The sequence below is a fragment of the Rhinoraja longicauda genome, chromosome 3, assembly GCF_053455715.1.
Source record: "Rhinoraja longicauda isolate Sanriku21f chromosome 3, sRhiLon1.1, whole genome shotgun sequence".
Taxonomy (NCBI): Eukaryota; Metazoa; Chordata; class Chondrichthyes; order Rajiformes; family Arhynchobatidae; genus Rhinoraja; species Rhinoraja longicauda.
This window is the reverse complement of record NC_135955.1, coordinates 30,024,653-30,043,125: the sequence shown is the minus strand read 5'-3', so window position 1 is coordinate 30,043,125 and position 18,473 is coordinate 30,024,653. Positions and strand designations below refer to the sequence as shown.

The following is an 18,473-nucleotide window of genomic DNA, read 5'->3' as shown; positions in this document are numbered from 1 at the left end:
AGCTTCATTCCCAAAGGACACATCCCAAACATTTTGGTTACTCATTGGTTATTACCTAATCAGGGTAGATCGTTGCTCCGTATCTTTTCTATCAGGATGGAATATGGAAGGCAATCTTTGTTTTTTATTTTAAAATCCTGTATAGGAACTGTAGATGCTGGTTTAAACCAAAGATAGACCCAAAAAGCTGGAGTAACTCAGCGGGTCAGGCAGAATCTCTGGCGAAAAGGAATAGGTGACGTTTTTGGTCTGATGAACGGTCTCGTCCCAAAATGTCACCTATTCATTTTCACCAGATATGCTGTCTGACCCGCTGAGTTACTCCAGTTTTTTTGTGTCTTATCTTCGGTAAAAATCCTGTGTTTGCTAAATCGACAATGTTATCTTGGATTATTTTTTGTTGCCATAATCAGATGTTTTCATAGAGGTTTCTATTGATATTTTTTTAGAAAGGTAAAGTAAATAATAAAGTAGGATAACTTATTCATCTAACTTAATACAATTTTAGTCAGCAATCTAAATAAGCAAAAACATTTCAATTGGTAGCTTATTGTGCCAGCTGCCAATTGAAAGAACATGGATAAAAAAACTCAGGACACGTGATAATACACCAAACTGAAGATGGTGACATTTCAGGTCAGAACCCTTCTGACTGTTTGCAATGGGAAGGAGGGAGGGGAGAAATTTGAGAAAAGAGATGGGAGCAGGACAAGGCCTGCAAGTGATAGGTGGATTCAAGCGAGGGGCATTTTTGTTAGCATAGAATATAGGTGCAGGAGGAGGCCATTTGGCCCTTCGAGCCAGCACCGCCTTTCATTGTGATCATGGTTGATCATCTACAATTGTTGACAGATGGATGGATAAAGGTCAGAGATGAAAGGCCAAAAGGGTGTAAGCTAAGGAGATAAGTAAGTTGTGATGCCAGAGGAAGGTTTATATGTGGAGGGGAACAGAATAGTGGGAGAAAGGGGTGTTCGTCTGGGTGGGGCACAGGCAAAAAGCGGGGGAAGGGTGGTTACCTAAAATTTGGAGAATTCATTGTTGATACCACTGGGTTGTAAGCTACCTAAGTGGAACATGATGTGCTGTCCCTCCAGTTTGTATGTGGCCTTATTCTAGCAATGGATTTTACCGGGTTGTATGCAAAACGAAGCATTTCACTGTACCTAGGTACATGTGACAATAAAGTATCATTGAACACTTCTCCATGCTCCCTTGAAATCTACCAGGTTTCACTGGAAAACGCATCATATTATTGTGTAATACCCCCCAAAAAATGTGTAAGCATATTAATTGGTAAAACATCCAATAGTCCAGGAAATCTATCAGTCTGGCACCACCAATGTCCCAGGTGTGATAGATTGGAGTTTTACTGTCTGTAGAAAATTTTGCAACCGAGTGTAAGAAGTTATAAGGATTAGCGGTGAGCAGCATGAGATGATGTTATGTCAGTTGGATTGGGGCAGAGAGGAGAGAATTCATCCTTGGCCACCAACAACATATCAACTTATTCAAATGCATCTTTGTCACTGCTATCAGAGATGAGTCGGGCTGGAGGTGATGAGAGGATGAAGGAGAGACCATTGAGGCTTTTCATCATCTTATTTGTGTAGGGCGAGCATGAAAAGGAAAGGCCAATGGAGACACATAACCTCATTGCTGGAAAGGCCAAGCTCTGATGTTAATGCTGTACTCCAGAAACTTCCTGACCAGCAGAAATAGTTTCTCTCAGTTCACCTGAACATCTTGAAAAATCATCCTTTACCCTTCTGTTGAAGGATTCAAACTGACTGCATTTTGTAATCAATTATTGACACAAGGTTCTACAGGTACTGATTTATAAAACATCGCACAAAGTGCTGGAGTAATTCAACAGGTCAAGCAGCATCCCTGGAGAATGTGGCTAGGTGACGTTTGGACCCTTCTTCAGACTCGTGTCTGGGCTTGTCTGGCTAACTTGACTGAATTTGCAGTAAATTGACAAGAATGGTGCAGTTGATGTTTTTTGATGAGGTCGTAAATGGAAAGCTAACCAAAAATGTAAAAATCCATGGGATCCAAAGGAGAAAATCAAACTAGATCTATGAGGGAATATTTTGGTGATTGTTTAGTTTAGTTATCTAGCGTGGAAATGAGTTTGCGCTGACCAATGATTACCTGTACAGAAGCTCTATGTTATCCCACCTTTGCCTCCTACACACTAGGGGCTTTTTACAGAAGCCAATTAACCTGCAAACCTACATCTTTGGAGTGTAGGAGGAACACCCGGAGAAAACCAACGTGGTCACGGGGAGAACGTACAAACTCCGTGCAGACAGTACCCGTAGTCAGGATCGAGCCCGGGTTTCTGGCACTATAAGGCAGCAACTCTACCAGTGCACCACTGTGCCGTTGGATCTCCTTTGTAAACCAGCATCTGCAGTTCCCATCGATAGGTGAATACAGGTGAGGGAAGTTTGATTGGCAAGTAAGCGACAAAGGCTAGAAGTGTAAAGGAGACACACAAAAGCTGGAGTAACTCAGCGGATCAGACAGCATCTCTGGAGAAAAGGAATGGGTGACGTTTCGGGTCGAGACCCTTCTTCAGGCGGAGACAAAAGGATGTCAGATAAGGAGCCTCCCATCCCGATATGCCTCCGGTCACCTTTCTCCTTTTCCCTCCTCCATACGCTCATCTCCCATCCCCATGTTCCCTATTTCCCTCTCTTTCCCCTCCCCACGTCCCCTTCCACCTATATCCCTCCAGCTTTACAATTCATTCCTCTTCTATCTGACCCATTTTGTCTCCTTTTCATCTCTAGCCATGGTCAATTCCTCCATGCATCTGCCCCTCACACCCACCCGTATCCACCTATCGCTTAGAAACAAGGAACTGCAAATGCAAAAAAAAGGATACAAAGTGTTGGTGTGAAATAACATCTCTGGGGAACATGGATAGGTGATGTTTTGGGTCAGGACACTTAAGTCTGAAGATGAGCCCGCTGAGTTACTCCAGCGCTTTGTGTCCACCTATCACTTGCTTGGCTTTGTCATGCACCTATCTATTTAGAGTTAGATATAGCTCTTAGGGCTAACGGAATCGAGGGATATGGGGAGAAAGCAGGAATGGGGTATTGATTTTGGTTGATCAGCCATGATCACATTGAATGGCTCAAAGGGCCGAATGGCCTATTCTTGCATCTATTTTCTCTGTCTATGTTTCTGTTTTCCAGCACTCTCTCCCCACCCCTCTCCCCGTCCTCCCCCATATAGTCAGTCTGAAGAAGGGTCCAGGCTAGAAACATCATCTATTCATTCCCTCTACAGACGCTGCCTGACCCTCTGAGTTACTCCACCGCTTTGTCCGTTACTGGTACGGCAGGCCTTGTGTTCAACAGCACAGCCAGGAGATGGCTACTGGTACTGCATGCCTTCTGGTTAAAATAGCCCCACCTTTAGCCATCTGATTGTGTTACATACATTTATTATACTGAATAAAAATCACTTAAAATCATCTCCCTTGTACAGTCTTTTTTTCAAGCTATTTCATTGATCGCACCTCTCTTTCAAGCTGGGATTGTTCTTGTTGGAGGAGATAAAGTGTTAGCATTGTAAAGTTGTTAGCTATTTGCACGCAGCATTGTAAATGTCATGAGGTGCAGAAAAAGTAAGACAAAAACTGTCAAAGGAGAAGGCTTCAAAGTGTCTGAAACTGCTTCAAAGTATTTTAAACGGCTTTAAAAGTACCCAATGCCTTGGCCTCCACAGCCGTCTGTGGCAATGAATTTCACAGATTCACTACCCTCTGGCTAAAGAAATTCCTCCTCATCTCCTTTCGAAAGGTACATCGTTTTATTCTAAGGCTGTGCCTTTTGATCCTAGATTCTCCCACCACTGGAAACATCCTTTCTGTGTTCACACACAACCCCAGAGACTGCCTGTATTCTTCAATCAGCATATTCTGGTAACCAACCATCTTGTCAGGGGATAGGTCCCCTGATGTATCAAAATTCTAGATTTTATTTGTATATTAATTCCTTTGAATCTCTTTCCCTTCACCCAGCTGCAGGGCCTGGAATCACTGCCCAAGATATTGATCGTCGTCTTTCATACTTTCAGTCTCTGTCTCGGCTTTTCCTGCTCTCACAGCTTTCTATCTAGAATTCTGCAGACCACTCAGCCCATTGTGCGTGGGCTTGCCACTGAGACTGCTTGCAAGGGGCGCCAGGATTTGGTGCCATTTCAAATTCTGGTCCAGTCTGCACTTCAGGTCTTGTGGAGTGGTGCCCGATCCAAGCGAGCCCCAGGCTGCTGTGGCCTTCCAGACCGCCTTCATCCGGATTGTTCAGCCAACCAATGTCTCCTTCATCACCCATCCACCTTTGTGTCCTGGGGGCGCCTTCTGCAGCTGTACTTGATCCCTCTCCTACCGGCCTTTCTCCTTGCGTCCGCCATCGCCAGCTTCCTCGTCTCTGGTCTTCAGGGACCAAGCTGGGGGTCAGCTTAGCGGCTTCCCCCCTACGGGTTGGAGCCCACCAAGTCTTTGGCATCTGTCTGACCCTACTTCATACTGATTGTCAGAGAGGGAAGAAGGCTGGAAGAAAGGTAGGGGCAACTCAAAGCCAGGCAAGTGATAAATATATCAAGTCCGGGTCAAAACATAGTCGAAGAGCAAGAGAGCAACAGGTGCTGGTACAAATCAAAGGTATTTATTCACAAAATGCTGGAGTAAATGCTGGAATGCTCGACCCGAAACATCACCCATTCCTTCTCTCCCGAGATGCTGCCTGACCTGCTGAGTTACTCCAGCATTTTGTGAATAAATAAGAGAGCAACAGGAATCACAATGGGGAGCAGAGAGAGGATCTCACAGAAATCCCGTCAGAGGGAGAAGAACTTCTTTGAAGTTAGCATACCTGGAGGAGGTTTTGTAGTGGAGCAGTAAAATGGCGGCACAGTGGTGCAGCAGTAGAATTGTTGCCTTATAGCGTCAGAGACCCAGGTTCGATCTTGACTACCGGTGCTGTTTGTACAGCTTTCTCTGTGACCGCATGGGTTTATTCTGGGTACTCCGTATTCCTCCAACAACCCTAAGACGTGCAGGTTTGTAAGTGAATTGGCCTCTGTATATTTTCCCTAGTGAGTAGGATAGAAATTAAGTGTATGGTTGGTGCAGACTTGGTGGGCTGAAGGACCCATTTCCACGCTGTAAGTCTAAACATGTAAACATAAGAAACTGCAAATGCTGGTTTACAAGACTGGTAAACCTGTTCTGCCTCTATTCCAAAGCCTCCACATCCTGCCTGGAATGAGGTGACCAAAACTGCATGCAATGCTCCAAATAATGCCTAATTGAAGTTTTCCTAAAGCTGCAATACGACTTCCTACTCTTATACTCAGTCCTGAACTCAATACAACAAAAATTCAATTTGATGACATTTCCATGTTATTTTAACTGTTTTATAATCCAAGTAATTTAGTTTCATTGGTAAAATGTCTAAAATACAAATTAATTTAAATTAATTTACAAATCAACACCAAGCAGTACTGAAGCCTTAATACAACATTAAAAAGGGTTTTTTCCCCCCAAGTTCACACTTCAGACCTTTACCACGTTTTGTTTCCATTCTGTTCCAGTTTGGCCAGCTGTTTCTCCAGGATTTTCAAGTTGACTTGATGCATCATCAGAAACTGTCCATTCATGTGGAAAACCGGAATGTCATTCTTGTATCTCTCAAACCAGACACAATTCTCTGGACCGGTGATGTCCACCTCCTGCAGGACGAACTGCGCATGGATAATATAATTAATTGCATGATCTTTGTTTGAAACTGGAAGGGGCAAGTAGGTAAGATCATGAGGATAAGAAAATAACTGCAGTTGCTGGTCCAAATCGATTTATTCACAAAATGCTGGAGTAACTCAGCAGATCAGGCAGCATCTCGGGAGAGAAGGAATGGGTGACGTTTCGGTTCGAGACCCTTCTTCAGTCTGAAGAAGGGTCTCGAACCGAAACGTCACCCATTCCTTCTCTCCCGAGATGCTGCCTGACCTGCTGAGTTACTCCAGCATTTTGTGAATAAGATCATGAGGATATTGACCTGAATGAGATGAGGAATGGTAAGATGAGGCTCCCAAGAGGGGAGTTGGGGGTAAACACTGACATGAAGAAGATGGACTGAATGGCCTGCTTCTGAGAGGTTCATTTTTCGGCAATTAGGTTGTGTACACACTTGTACACCTTTACAGTGTGGGAGAAAACTGGAGCTCCCAGAGAAAACTCACACGGTCACGGGGAGAACATACAAACTCGGTACAGTCAGCACCCGTAGTCAGGATCAAACCCAGGTCTCTGACACTATATGGCAGCAACTCTAACCCTGCGCCACCGTGCCGCCCATGTGGGCTAAATTATGAGCATGCTGTACAAGTGTTTCCACCAATGCAGAAGAGTACGAGGTTGTCTGCTTGGGGGATTTGAGGTGATTGAAGGAGAGAGAGAAACTGGTTCTTCTGGTGGAAGAGCCCAGCACGATAGGAGATGCAAGAATTGGAAGCTCAAAATAAACCACTGGAGAAACTTAGTGGGTCGGGCAGCATCTGTGAAGGCAGAGAGATTCCATCAACTTTCACAGATGTTTCTTGACCCGCTACGTTCTTCCAACAGTTTATCGTCTGTCGAGTGGCGTTGCCTTAAAATTAGAGCCCGAACATTCAGGAGTGATCTGGCAGCTGAAAGGAATCACAATCGCTCACTACTCCAGCAACCTGGGTTCAATCCTGACAGCCGGTGCTGAATACGTAGTTTGCGTGTTCTGCCTGTGACCGTGTGGGTTTCCTCTGGGCACTCTGGTGTCCTCCCAAGAATGTACAATTGGTGGGGTAATTGTCAAGTGCAGACTTCCCCTTGTGATAGAATATTTGGAGCGGTGGGAGGGAAAAGATTGATTGGAACGTGGGGGGTATCAAGTGGCATCGGTGTAAACGAGTGTTAGATGGTTGGCACGGAGTCGATGGGCCGAAGGGTCTATCCATGCTGTCTCAGAGATTTCAACAGGTTCTGCAGCAGTAGCAAAGAGAGGAGCACATAGTATTTTTCACCTACAGTGAGCAATTTACCGATCAACGCCCATCATGTTCAGCACGAACATTGTGGGTCAAAGGGCCTGTTCCTATGCTTACTGTTTGGTCTATGTTCTATTCATACAGAAAGACTAAGGAAATTCAGCATGTCTCCAATGACTTTTACCATTTTACACAGATGCACTGTAGAAAGCTTGCTAAGGGAATGCATCACAACGAGGTATGCAAACTGCTGAGTCCATCATGCAAACAAGTCAACTCCATCTACACTTCATGCTGCCTCGGGAAAGAAGGACCATTTTCACCCCGATCATCCCATCTTCACCCTCACCCGCCACGCAGAAGATACAAAAGCTTCAGAGCATGTACCACCAGATTCAGGAACAGCTTTCACCCCGCTGTTATCAGATTATTGAACATAACTCTCATAAACTAGGGTACAGGTCCGATCTCCCATCCTACCTCATTGCAACCCTTGCACTTTTTAAATTTTAAATCTGCACCTTCTCTGTAACTGTAAAGCTTGACCTCTGCAACACTATATTCTGCACTGTTTATTTTTCGCTTTGTACTGTTGTACTTGTCTCAGGCTTGATTGTACTCATGTATGCAGTAAACCCTCACCAAAACCAGACCATGGGGGCAGCCGGTGTCCGTTATTGCCGATTGTATGCTATAACAGAGTGAGAGGGGTAACGTTTAACACAAGACATGGAGGGAAGAAACGCAGCGATGGGATGGGATGGGATGGGGGGGGGGGGGGTTAAACAAACAGGGACTCACAGGCCGGTGAGCAGCAGAGCCTCTGACTCCACCCGTGGTGCTCTAGGGATGGGTCTGATATTCACGCTGCCTTCATACTGCTCCTTCTCTCCGCTACCACAACCAGATGCATGTCTCGTGATGCCAGCTCATGGGCAAGTGATGGGCGTGGGGAGGGGAGGGCCGGTGCATCGGGAGCCTCGGCCCGCTATAACCGAAATCTGGTACTTAGAGGTCTACTATTGCCAGGGTTTACTGTAGTGTGATCTGACTGGATGGCACACAAACCAAGCCTTTCACTGCATGTTGGTACAGGTGACAATACTAAACTAATACCAATACTCAGCCACCGAAAGAACTGTGGACTGAATGTTCTCCCTACGTGCTGAATCATGCCAGGAATCATAGCCTCCCATTCAATGCAAGCAGACAAAGTTTGGCGAGGAAAAATTAGCTGAATGAATCCGAGGAGGCAGACTGTGAAAAAAATCAGTTGGATGACATGGGCAATGGGGCAACAAAATGGTCAAACATTGCTGAAGGAAGCAGGAATGGGTAACATGTGTAATTCACGAGAAACGTCTGAATGGCTTAAAGTGGGGAAGAGAGAAACGCAGCATTCAGTACGTCGACCCAACAAAGCTCACTGTGTGCGCTGGACGGAACAGTGCAGGCAGTCATGAGTACAGTGTCCTGGGCGAGGGAGCACAGAGCACCTCCCCACTCACCTCCCACTAAACCTCAGCTGCTTCACAGCTCCGATGACTGTCCTAACTTGCACCACGTCCCATTCACCCCTGTGCTCACTGATATGCTTCACATATCAGCAATGCCTTGATCTTTAATCCCCCCCTGATCTTCAAATGCCCCACGTTGCCTCATCTCCAAATCTATCTCCTCCTTGCAGCTTCTCCCTCTAACCAAGCTTTCCATCTCCTCTCTCAACACACCAAGTTAACTCTCGCAGGAAATGCTCTGGGATATCTCGCTGCGTTAAAAAGCCAATACATAAATGGAAGTTGGTGATGCAGTGACTCTGCTCAACAAGATACAGCAGGGGGCGTAGAATGAAGCCAGGAGGAGCAGTAATGGTGACTCAGAAACTATTCAAAGGATGAACGACAGCGGATTAATCATAGAGAATGTTTGCAAGATCGCTGAAAAGGAAGATCATTTTTAGGAAGGGGGGGGGAAGAAAAAGTCAGCAATTGTTTAGCACTTGTTTGGGAAAGCTTCAATCTCCTATTGATTAAAGTAAGAACTCCATAGGCAGTCATTCACACCCCACTGTAGATTATAAACACTGTTAAACAAGTAATTTGCATTTAATTTCATACCCTATGTCGGTATGGTTCCAAAACCTTTTTGGCTTCTTCACAAAGAGTGCAAGAATCCTACGGGTATAAAAATTAAAATGTTGTTAGTAAGTAACTATTTTAACCCAATTAAGAATTTCAGTGAAACTAATCTGTATCACCCACATATTTGCACCATTGAATACAGCAGCTAATGAAAATAATGATTTTCCACTTGCAAAAAAAATATTCCAAAATAATTCACTAATGGGAACTCTTAACACAATGCTGATTATTTGGGCCAATGATTAAAAAGTTTCATTCAGTTTAAAGCAAAGAATGGCAGACAAGCCGGGTCTGAAGAAGGGTCCTGACCCAAAATGACACCTATCCTTTTCCTCCAGAGATGGTGCCAGACCTGCTGAGTTACTTCAGCACTTTGTGTCCCTTTGTGTAAACCAGCATCTGCAGTTCCTTGTTTCAGCATCTCTGAAGAACATGGATAGGTGAAGTTTTGGGTCGGTACCCTTCATCAGTTAAATTAAATTAAACGTTAAGTGGTTAGGACAATTCAAGCAGTGAAACACAGTGAGTGTATTGCAGTGGTGAGAACATAAGACAAAGGAATGCAAGATCTGCCCAGCCTGACCTGCTGGACTTGTTCTCTTGCTATGCAATCTTTTGTCTATGATCTTACTTTCTAACTGCTCCCATTCACTCTCTGACCTGATAACCTTGTTTGTACCTCATCCCCACGGTGACCCATGTTTTACCCTCTCGGCGACAGCCCTCCCCTCCCCCATCCTCCCTGCAGCTTAGCAAGCTTCTTTTGTCTACTTTAGAAAGGAACTGCAGATGCTGGTTCAAACTGAAGATAGATACAAAATGCTGGAGTAACTCAGCGGGAAAGGCAGCATCTCTGGAGAAAAGGAATGGGTGTTATTTTGGGTCGAGACTCTTCTTCAGTTTGGTCTCAACCCCGAACATCACCTATTCCTTCTCTCCAGAGATGCTGCCTGTCCTGCTGAATTACTCCAGCATTTTGTGTCTATCATTTGTCCACTTTCCCAGTTTGATGAAGGATCTTTGACCTGAAACGTTAATCATTTCTCTTCCCACAGATGCAGCCTACCCACTGAATAGTTTCAGCATTTGATGTTTTTTATAGTGCACAAGATGAAAGCTTGGATAAAGTGGATGCGGAGAGATTGTTTCCACTAGTGGGAGAGTCTCGGACTAGAGGTCATAGCCTCAGAATTAAAGGATATTCCTTTAGGAAGATGAGGAGGAATTTCTTTAGTCAGAGGGGGGTAACTGTGGAATTCCTTGCCACAGAAAGCTGTGGAGGCCAAGTCAATGGATATTTTTAAGGCAGAGATAGATAGATTCTTGATTAGTATGGGTGTCAGTGGTTATGGGGAGAAGGCAGGAGAATGGGATTAGGAGGGAGAGATAGATCAGCCGTGATTGAATGGCGGAGAAGACTTAATGGGCCAAATGGCCTAATTCTGCTCCTATCATTTATGACCTTATAAAGTCAATTTGTACCGTACCTTGGTAAACAGTGTTAAGATTGGCAGCTCCTTCTTAAGCCGAGACATTCGTCTGAAGAGAAATTCCAATATAGGTTTTGATGGTTTAACAAGTTTTGTAAAGTGTTGCAAATACATTGTTCCAGTACTGCTGAATGTAATAAAAATATAATTAGATGATACATTGATTTGCTGACCCACAGTGTAGTGAGTTTCAACAAATGAAATATCCAACTTCAACCTCTAGATGGAGAAGATCTTGCAGCACAACTATTTATGGAGGACTTTTTTAGTTTTGTTTTGTTTAGTTTAGAGGTACAGTGCGGAAACAGGCCCTTCGGCTCACTGAGTCCGCGCCGACCAGCGATACCTGCACACTAACACTATCCCAAACACACTAAAGACAATTTATAATTATACCAAGCCAATTAACCTACAAACCTGTACGTCTTTGGAGGGTGGAAGGAAAGCAGAGCAACTGGAGAAAACCCACGCAGTTCACATGTACAAGCTCTGTACAGATAGCACAAGTAGACAGGATCGAACCTGAGTCTCTGGTGCTGCAAGACTACCACTGTGCTGCCTGAAGGACAGTGGGGGTTAAGAAGATGGATCACCAAGACCTTCTCAAGGACAATTAGGGATGTAGTATGGTTCGACTTTAGCAGTAACCTCCACATCCTGAAAAATTAAAATAAAAAAATTGCAGAGAATTATTGAAGATGCCTTTTGTGCAAAGCCACTGTGGAAATCAAATATTAAATTTGGAAAATTCACATTATGGTGCATCTGTGTGAGACTTAACTAACTAACGCTTGCATTTGAATAAATGGTATGCATTTGTAAAATACCTTATTGTTCCTGCAAGATCTGGCCAAATGTTCTAAAACTCTTACGGGGAAAAAGGCCTTCGTCCACACTTCACAAGAAAAATGTTTAATAATAATAATATATTCCTTTATTTGTCCCACACCAGGGAGATTTGCAGTGTTACAGCAGCAAAGTGGATAGCAAGAGACATTCATTATAAATAAAAATAAAAATAACGATAATTGTCATCATTTACTGTGTTTTTTTAAACTGTTATTGTTAACTGTTCTGTTGACTGGTCTGCTGGGAGCAGTGCTGGTTGTGCAGTCTCACAGCAGCGGGAAGGAAGGACCTCTGATATCTCTCCTTCACACACTTGGGGTGAAGGAGTCTGTCACTGAAGGAGCTACTCAGTGCAGTGACGGTGTCCTGCATGGGGTGGGAGTCGTTGTCCAGCAGCGATGTTAACTTTGCCATCATCCTCCTCTCTCCCACCGCCTGTACTGAGTCGAGGGGGCAACCCAGGACAGAGCTGGCCTTCCTGACCAGCTTGTCAAGTCTCTTCCCCATCGCTGCTGATGCTCCAGCAGACCACTCCATACAAAATGGCTGATGCAACCACAGTGTTGTAGAAGTCAAGTCAAGTCAAATTTATTTGTCACATACACATACACGATGTGCAGTGAAATGAAAGTGGCAATGCCTGCGGGTTGTGCACAAAAAGAATTACAGTTACAGCATATAAATAAAGTTAATAAGTTACTATTAGTGTCGACAAAAATTTAGTCTCTGGGGTTATAAAAGTTGACAGTCCTGATGGCCTGTGGGAAGAAGCTCCGTCTCATCCTCTCCGTTTTCACAGCGTGACAGCGGAGGCGTTTGCCTGATCGTAGCATCTGGAACAGTCCGTTACTGGGGTGGCAGGGGTCCCTCATGATCTTGCTTGCTCTGGATCTGCACCTCCTGATGTATAGGTCCTGCAGGGGGACGAGTGTAGTTCCCATGGTGCGTTCTGCCGAACGCACTACTCTCTGCAGGGCCATCCTGTCCTGGGCAGAGCTGTTCCCAAACCAGACTGTAATGTTGCCGGACAGGAAAGGACACGAGTCTCCTCAGCAGGTAAAGTCTGCTCTGGCCCTTTTTGTACAGTGCATTGATATTTTCGTTCCAGTCAAGTTTATTGTTAAGGTAAACACCCAGGTACTTCAAAGATGGGAAATCTGATTTGCGCTGATACTTAGGATTTTTTCTGCAAAAGTTAATCGCTGGAGAAATGTTGAATCCAAAGTGAATTAAATTTACAATATTTAAAATGTTAACCCTGATTCATAGCACTACAGGACAGCATAGAAACAGGCCCTTTTGCCCACAATGTCTCTGCCGACCACAAGGACAACTAAACCACACATCTGCCGGCACATAAAGTATATCCCTCCTTTACCAGCCTATGCATGGGATCTACTCCATGTGATCTTGCCCACAACTGTTTTAAGTAGCCCTTTCCCCCTTTAGTACTTTCCACAGAGTTCCAGTCTTTTGCTCGCCCATAATTATAGAGTTATGAGCACAAAATGCTCTCTCACTGGAACTCTGATCCCGGTCAGGCTCATTTCCCGAAGCAAGGCCCCTTATCCGGTTGGACTGTCTACATAATGTATCAGGAAACTTTCCTGGATGGACCCAACAAGTTCTGGCCGGTCTCAGCCACTATCATTAAGGGAATCCCAGTGAATATTTGAGAAATTAAAGTCACTCACTTCAACAACACTGGTTGCTTTTACATCTTTCCATAATCTGTCTACACATCTATTCCTCTATCTCCTGCCAGCTATTAAGAGACCAGGAGTATAACCCCATCAAAGTGATTGCACCTTTGCCACTCCTGATCTCTATCCATATCGTCTCACTGGTTCTCAAGGGTTCTCCAGGGTGTCCATTCCAATCGCTGCCGTCACATTCTCCCTAATTAGAAGTGCAACTCTCTCACCCCTTTACATCCCCCTCTGTCACCTCTGAACAATGAATATAGACCTTCCAGCCCTGCCCTTCTCTCAACCACATATGTGTAATGGCCACCACACCATAGTTCCATGTAATATTCCAGACTAAGTTCATCTGTCTTACCCAGAATAGTCCCTGTTTTGATACAAACCCGGGTATGTATCAAATATTAAATTGCCTCATCGAGAGAGAGTGTGTTTATTTGTATTATATTGAACGGAACAATGAAATTCTTACTTGCTGCAGCTTTACGGGTACATTGAAAGTACCAACAAAAATAAAATGACTTGCACAGGTTGGGATAGTGGGCAGAGAAGTGGCAGATGGAACATAGTGTAGCAAGGTGTGAAGTCATGCATTTTGGTGGTAGGAATAAGCGAGATCAGTATCTCGACCGCGCACACGCAGGTCATAGGTCACAAGAGCTAAACATTCTCGCCGGCTGATAACAGCGGGGAAGAAACGGCTCTTGAATCTGGTGATAAGTGATTGCAAGCTTTTATATCTTGTGTCCAAATGGGAAAAAAGATGAGGAAGGAGTGTGATTGTTGCCCTTGTTTTCCAGGCGTCGCGGCGGGGAAGAGGGAGTCCTCTGCAGTTTTAGCCTGGCCTGTCCGCCGTCCCGGGCAATGGGGAAAAAGCCACACGGTTGCGGTTGGACTTTCGCCCAGCTGCCGGGCCACCTGCGCAGCCATACGATCGAGCTGCTGTTCAGATGCAAGGTGTGCCTTGTTCCCCCGATCTGCTGCAGCACCAGCCGACCGACAGGCACTTTCAGTGTGACTTCTGCCACCACCGTTTCATCTACTCCTCCTCTCTGGAGATCCACAGGACGACTCACACGGGGGAGAAGGCAAGGAGGTCCTATTGCAGCTGTACAGGGCCTTGGTGAGGCTGCACCTGGAGTATGGTGTGCACACAATATTCCAGGTGCGCGCCACTCACAGTGAAAGCACCTGTCGGTCGGCTGGTCCTGTGGCAGATCGGAGGAAGGAGGAAGATCAAGGAGGAAGAGCTGAGGAAGCACTTGTTGCAGGTCTTGCACGTGAAGGGCCACTCGCCACTGTGGAAGCGCTGATGGATCAGCAGTTACGAGGCGATACAGTAATCCCTCCGCACTCTTCGCACCTGAAGGGCCGCTTGGCCGGTGCGTCCGCAGGTAGGACGGGCTGCAGAACACTTTGCCGCAAACGGCCGCTCCCGCCCGCGGCTGCGCCGGCGGTGGGCTCTCAGCTGCAATGGGCTGCAGAAAGCTCGGCCGTGAGACCTCGCCTGTGAACGGGGTCTCGCCGCTGTGCGAGAGCCTGGTAGCCGGCGCTGCGGTAATCCTTCCCGCAGGCGTCAGAGCGGAACGGGAGCCGCCCGCTCCGGGCCGCACACCTGTGCAGCGACAGCCCCGAGCGGGCTGCGAATACCCGGCCGCGGTGGATGCAACGGTGTTGCGCCAACTGTGGCCGCGCGGGGACGAACTCGCCGCAGAGCAGGCAGCGGAATTCTTGCTCGCCGGTAAAGTGCCAGTGTTGCAGCAGCGTCGAGGCTGCATGCCTTGCACTGGAAGGGCCAGTCGCCGGTGTGCCTGTGTCGTGCCTCGCCAAATTCGAGGAGTGGCCGACACCTCGCATTGAACAACAGCTCGACCATATGCATGCGCAGGTGGCCCGGCAACCTCACAGCCCACAACCCTGTGGCTTTTTCCCCATTGCCCGGGACGGCGGACAGGCCAGGCTAAAACTCCAGAGGACTCACTCTTGCCCGACGCGACGCCTGGAAAACAAGGGCAACAATCACACTCCTTCCTCGTCATCTTTTTTCCTATTTGGGCACAAGATATAAAAGCTTGCAATCACTTCTCACCAGATTCAAGAGCCGTTTCTTCCCCGTTGTTTTCTGCCGGCAAGAATGTTTAGCTCTTGTGACCTATGACCTGTGCATGGGCGGTCGAGATACCAACCTCACTTATAAAGGCATAAACTATTTTCTAAATGTGGTGAGAATCCAGAAATCGGAGGTGCAAAGGGGTTTGGGGGTGCACGTGCAGGATTCCCAAAAAGTTAATTTGCAAGTCGAATCGGTAGTAAGGAAGGCAAATGCTAGAAGTGCTAGCAACTTCAATGCTAGAAGTGCTAGAATTCAATTGTGCTAGAATACAAAAACAGGATTGTAATGCTGAGGCTCCCTAAGGCACTGGTGAGGCCGTATTTGGAGTATTGTGAGCAATTTTGGGCACCATATTTGAGGAAGGATGTGCTGGCTCTGGAGAGGGTCCAGAAGAGGTTTACAAGAATGATCCCAGGAATGAGTGGGTTCGCATAGGACGAACATTTTTGACGGCACTGGGCCTGTATTCATTGTTGTTTAGAACAGGGGTTCCCAACCTTTTTCATCCCGTTTACCCCTGGAAACGTTTCGAAAGGAAATTTCCCCCCCACCCTGTTTTGTTCAGTAATTTAAGTTTACACTTCTACCATAATAAGGCAACCGACAAAGGGGAAATTTAAAAATACTGTTTTTGACATTATTATTTTAAGTTCAAATAACAATAATGGTAGGCGACATTTATAACCTGGGGGTAAATTTACCCCAGGTTGGGAACTCTTGGTTTAGAAGGATGAGGGGGGACCTCATTGAAACTTACCGAATAGTGAAAGGCTTGGATAGAGATGATGTTTCCACTAGTCATAGCCTCAGAATTAAAGGATGTTTCTTTAGGAAGGAGAGAGGAGGAATTTCTTCAGTCAGAAGGTGGTGAATCTGTGGAATTCTTTGCCACAGAAGGCTGAGGAGGCCGTCAATGGATATTTTTAATGCAGATTCTTGATTAGTACAGGGGGTATGGGGAGAAGGCAGGAACGGGGTACTGATTGAGAATGATCAGCCATGATCACATTGAATGGCGGTGCTGGCTCGAAGGGCCGAATGGCCTCCTCCTGCACCTATTGTCTAGGGTTATGGGGGGGGGGGGAAGACATGAGAATGGTTTAGGAGAGAGAGATAGATCAGCCATGATTGAATGGCAGAGTAGACTTGATGGGCTGAATTTCAATGAATGGCCTAATTCTGCTCCTATCATTTATGATCGCACAATAAGTTATCAGTTATTCTAAATAAACCAGATCATGATAGCAGAAAATACAACATACTTAGAGCTACCATAGTAGTGATTTGGCACCAAGGTATGGTTGTGGTTAGGATTATGGATAGTGATTTTTAAAAACCTGATGGTTGATGGCTGGAAGACGTTTGTGAATCTGGTGTATCAGGTGTGTGATTCTGCTTGTGTTTGAGTTTTCCTTGCTGTAGTGACCAATAATATATCCCTCCAGTTCACCAAATGCCATTACAGTAAAATAGCGAAAAAGGTCCCTACCTAAAACGTCGTCTGTCCATCCCCTCCACAGATGCTGCCCGACCAGAAGAGTTCCTCCAGTACTTTGTGTTTTGCCATTTACAGTAAATTTGCATCCAGTTAATGTGATATGTATTCAAAGGGTATTAATCCAACCACATACACTGAATAATAAATATACAGTAAAAAAAACATCTCAAAACCAGAGACACAATCAAACCTAAAGGGATGTTTTTTCTTCTGCTCAACACTAAAAATATCATTGCGATGACATATTTCAAGAATTAACCACAGAGGAGAAGGTTGATAATATGCCTTGCGTCCTTGGGCATAATAGACAGTTTGCAAATACTGTATTCAAAAGTAAATAACATTCTCTCAAATGGCCACTGCATTCATTTCGGCAACTCTACGATAACAACCCGACATTTGGTGTCACAATAAAACCCGCCCACTTCCCTCCAGTCTCCAAGCCTGCAGATAATGTGCAGTAGAGAGAGGGCAGATAACAGACAGTGCTGCTGCTGCCTGCCTGCCTGCCAGCGGCTCCTGGTCTGGTCTGGTCTGGTCTGCCCTTCAATCAACAATCGTCCCACCCCAGGGCCAATTAGACAAAGCAACTAATCAGCACTTCTTCAGGAGCAGTGTTTCTCTCTTTAAACTCGCCGCGAAGATCCGGAATAAATGCAATGTTTAAAGGACAATTGTATTACCTTCCTCAGTGTGGGGGATGAAATTGCAACACTGTAGGATTGTTCGCTGAACCCTTTGTTTCCCTTCTTCAGATCTTGTGCAGAATCTAATCGGTCTCAAATAATCTTCTAAGATGTGCTATCCTGCACATGTTCCAGATTTTGCAATATTTTGTGCGTCGAGTCGGAATTAATTACCGAACAGCAAGGAAATGTGTGCAATAGCACAAACAATTTGCCATGTGCTCTCTGGTTGTGAACTCTTCACGTGATGCGATCATGTGACATTTCCCAGGAGTTGCAAATATAAACTAACATCACCTCCCTTTTGAAACTTCCTGGCAGATGATGCATGCAGTTTATAAAAATTTTATACGGTAATTTAGGTTTTGTTTAATTTAAAAATTCATGAGGGTAAATGATGCAGGTTCTGTACTGGAGATAAAAGCCTGTTTCCAAATCAAATTTTCCACTTAATTAGTCTCTGCAATTTATCTGCTATCCTCAATTTAACATTTGTTAACATTTAAAACTGCGTCAATTATTTCCACTGGCAAAAGCCAGAAAACAGATGAGAAAGATTTGAGCTTTTATTCACAATTATTTTATGAGATGTGGGAGCCTGTGGCAAAACAATGTTGTTGTCAATCCCCAGTTGCTTTTGGTAAAAGGATAATGCATTGAAGTGCTGCAGCCCTCCTGGTGAAGGTACACGAAACCAACATTATAAGGACCCAGGGAGGGAATGGTGTCTGTCATTGCCAATGGTCCGTTATAACCGAGTAAGGTATGACAATAGGTGCAGGAGGAGGCCATTCGGCCCTTCGAGCCAGCACCACCATTCAATGTGATCATGGCTGATCAGTCTGAAGAAGGGTCTCGACCCAAAACGTCACCAATTCCTTCTCTCCCGAGATGCTGCCTGACCTGCTGAGTTACTCCAGCATTTTGTGAATAAATACCTTCGATTTGT

At 45.3% G+C, this 18,473-nt stretch overlaps 1 protein-coding gene across 2 annotated transcripts; it reads right to left on the bottom strand.

The window, feature by feature from the left end:
* Positions 1-5,522: 5,522 nt before the first annotated feature.
* Positions 5,523-17,740, bottom strand: c3h5orf63 (chromosome 3 C5orf63 homolog). 2 transcript variants are annotated; one of them, XM_078396901.1, is made up of 4 exons: positions 17,522-17,740; positions 10,673-10,802; positions 9,162-9,218; positions 5,523-5,766 (listed from the first exon to the last, which is right to left on the bottom strand). In XM_078396901.1, exons 2-4 carry the CDS (start codon positions 10,787-10,789, stop codon positions 5,587-5,589), a joined length of 354 nt encoding a protein of 117 aa, XP_078253027.1. In that variant the 5' UTR covers positions 10,790-10,802; positions 17,522-17,740; the 3' UTR covers positions 5,523-5,586. The 2 variants fall into 2 exon arrangements, with proteins under 2 accessions (XP_078253027.1, XP_078253026.1); XM_078396900.1 differs by having other exon boundaries at positions 10,673-10,799.
* Positions 17,741-18,473: the final 733 nt, after the last annotated feature.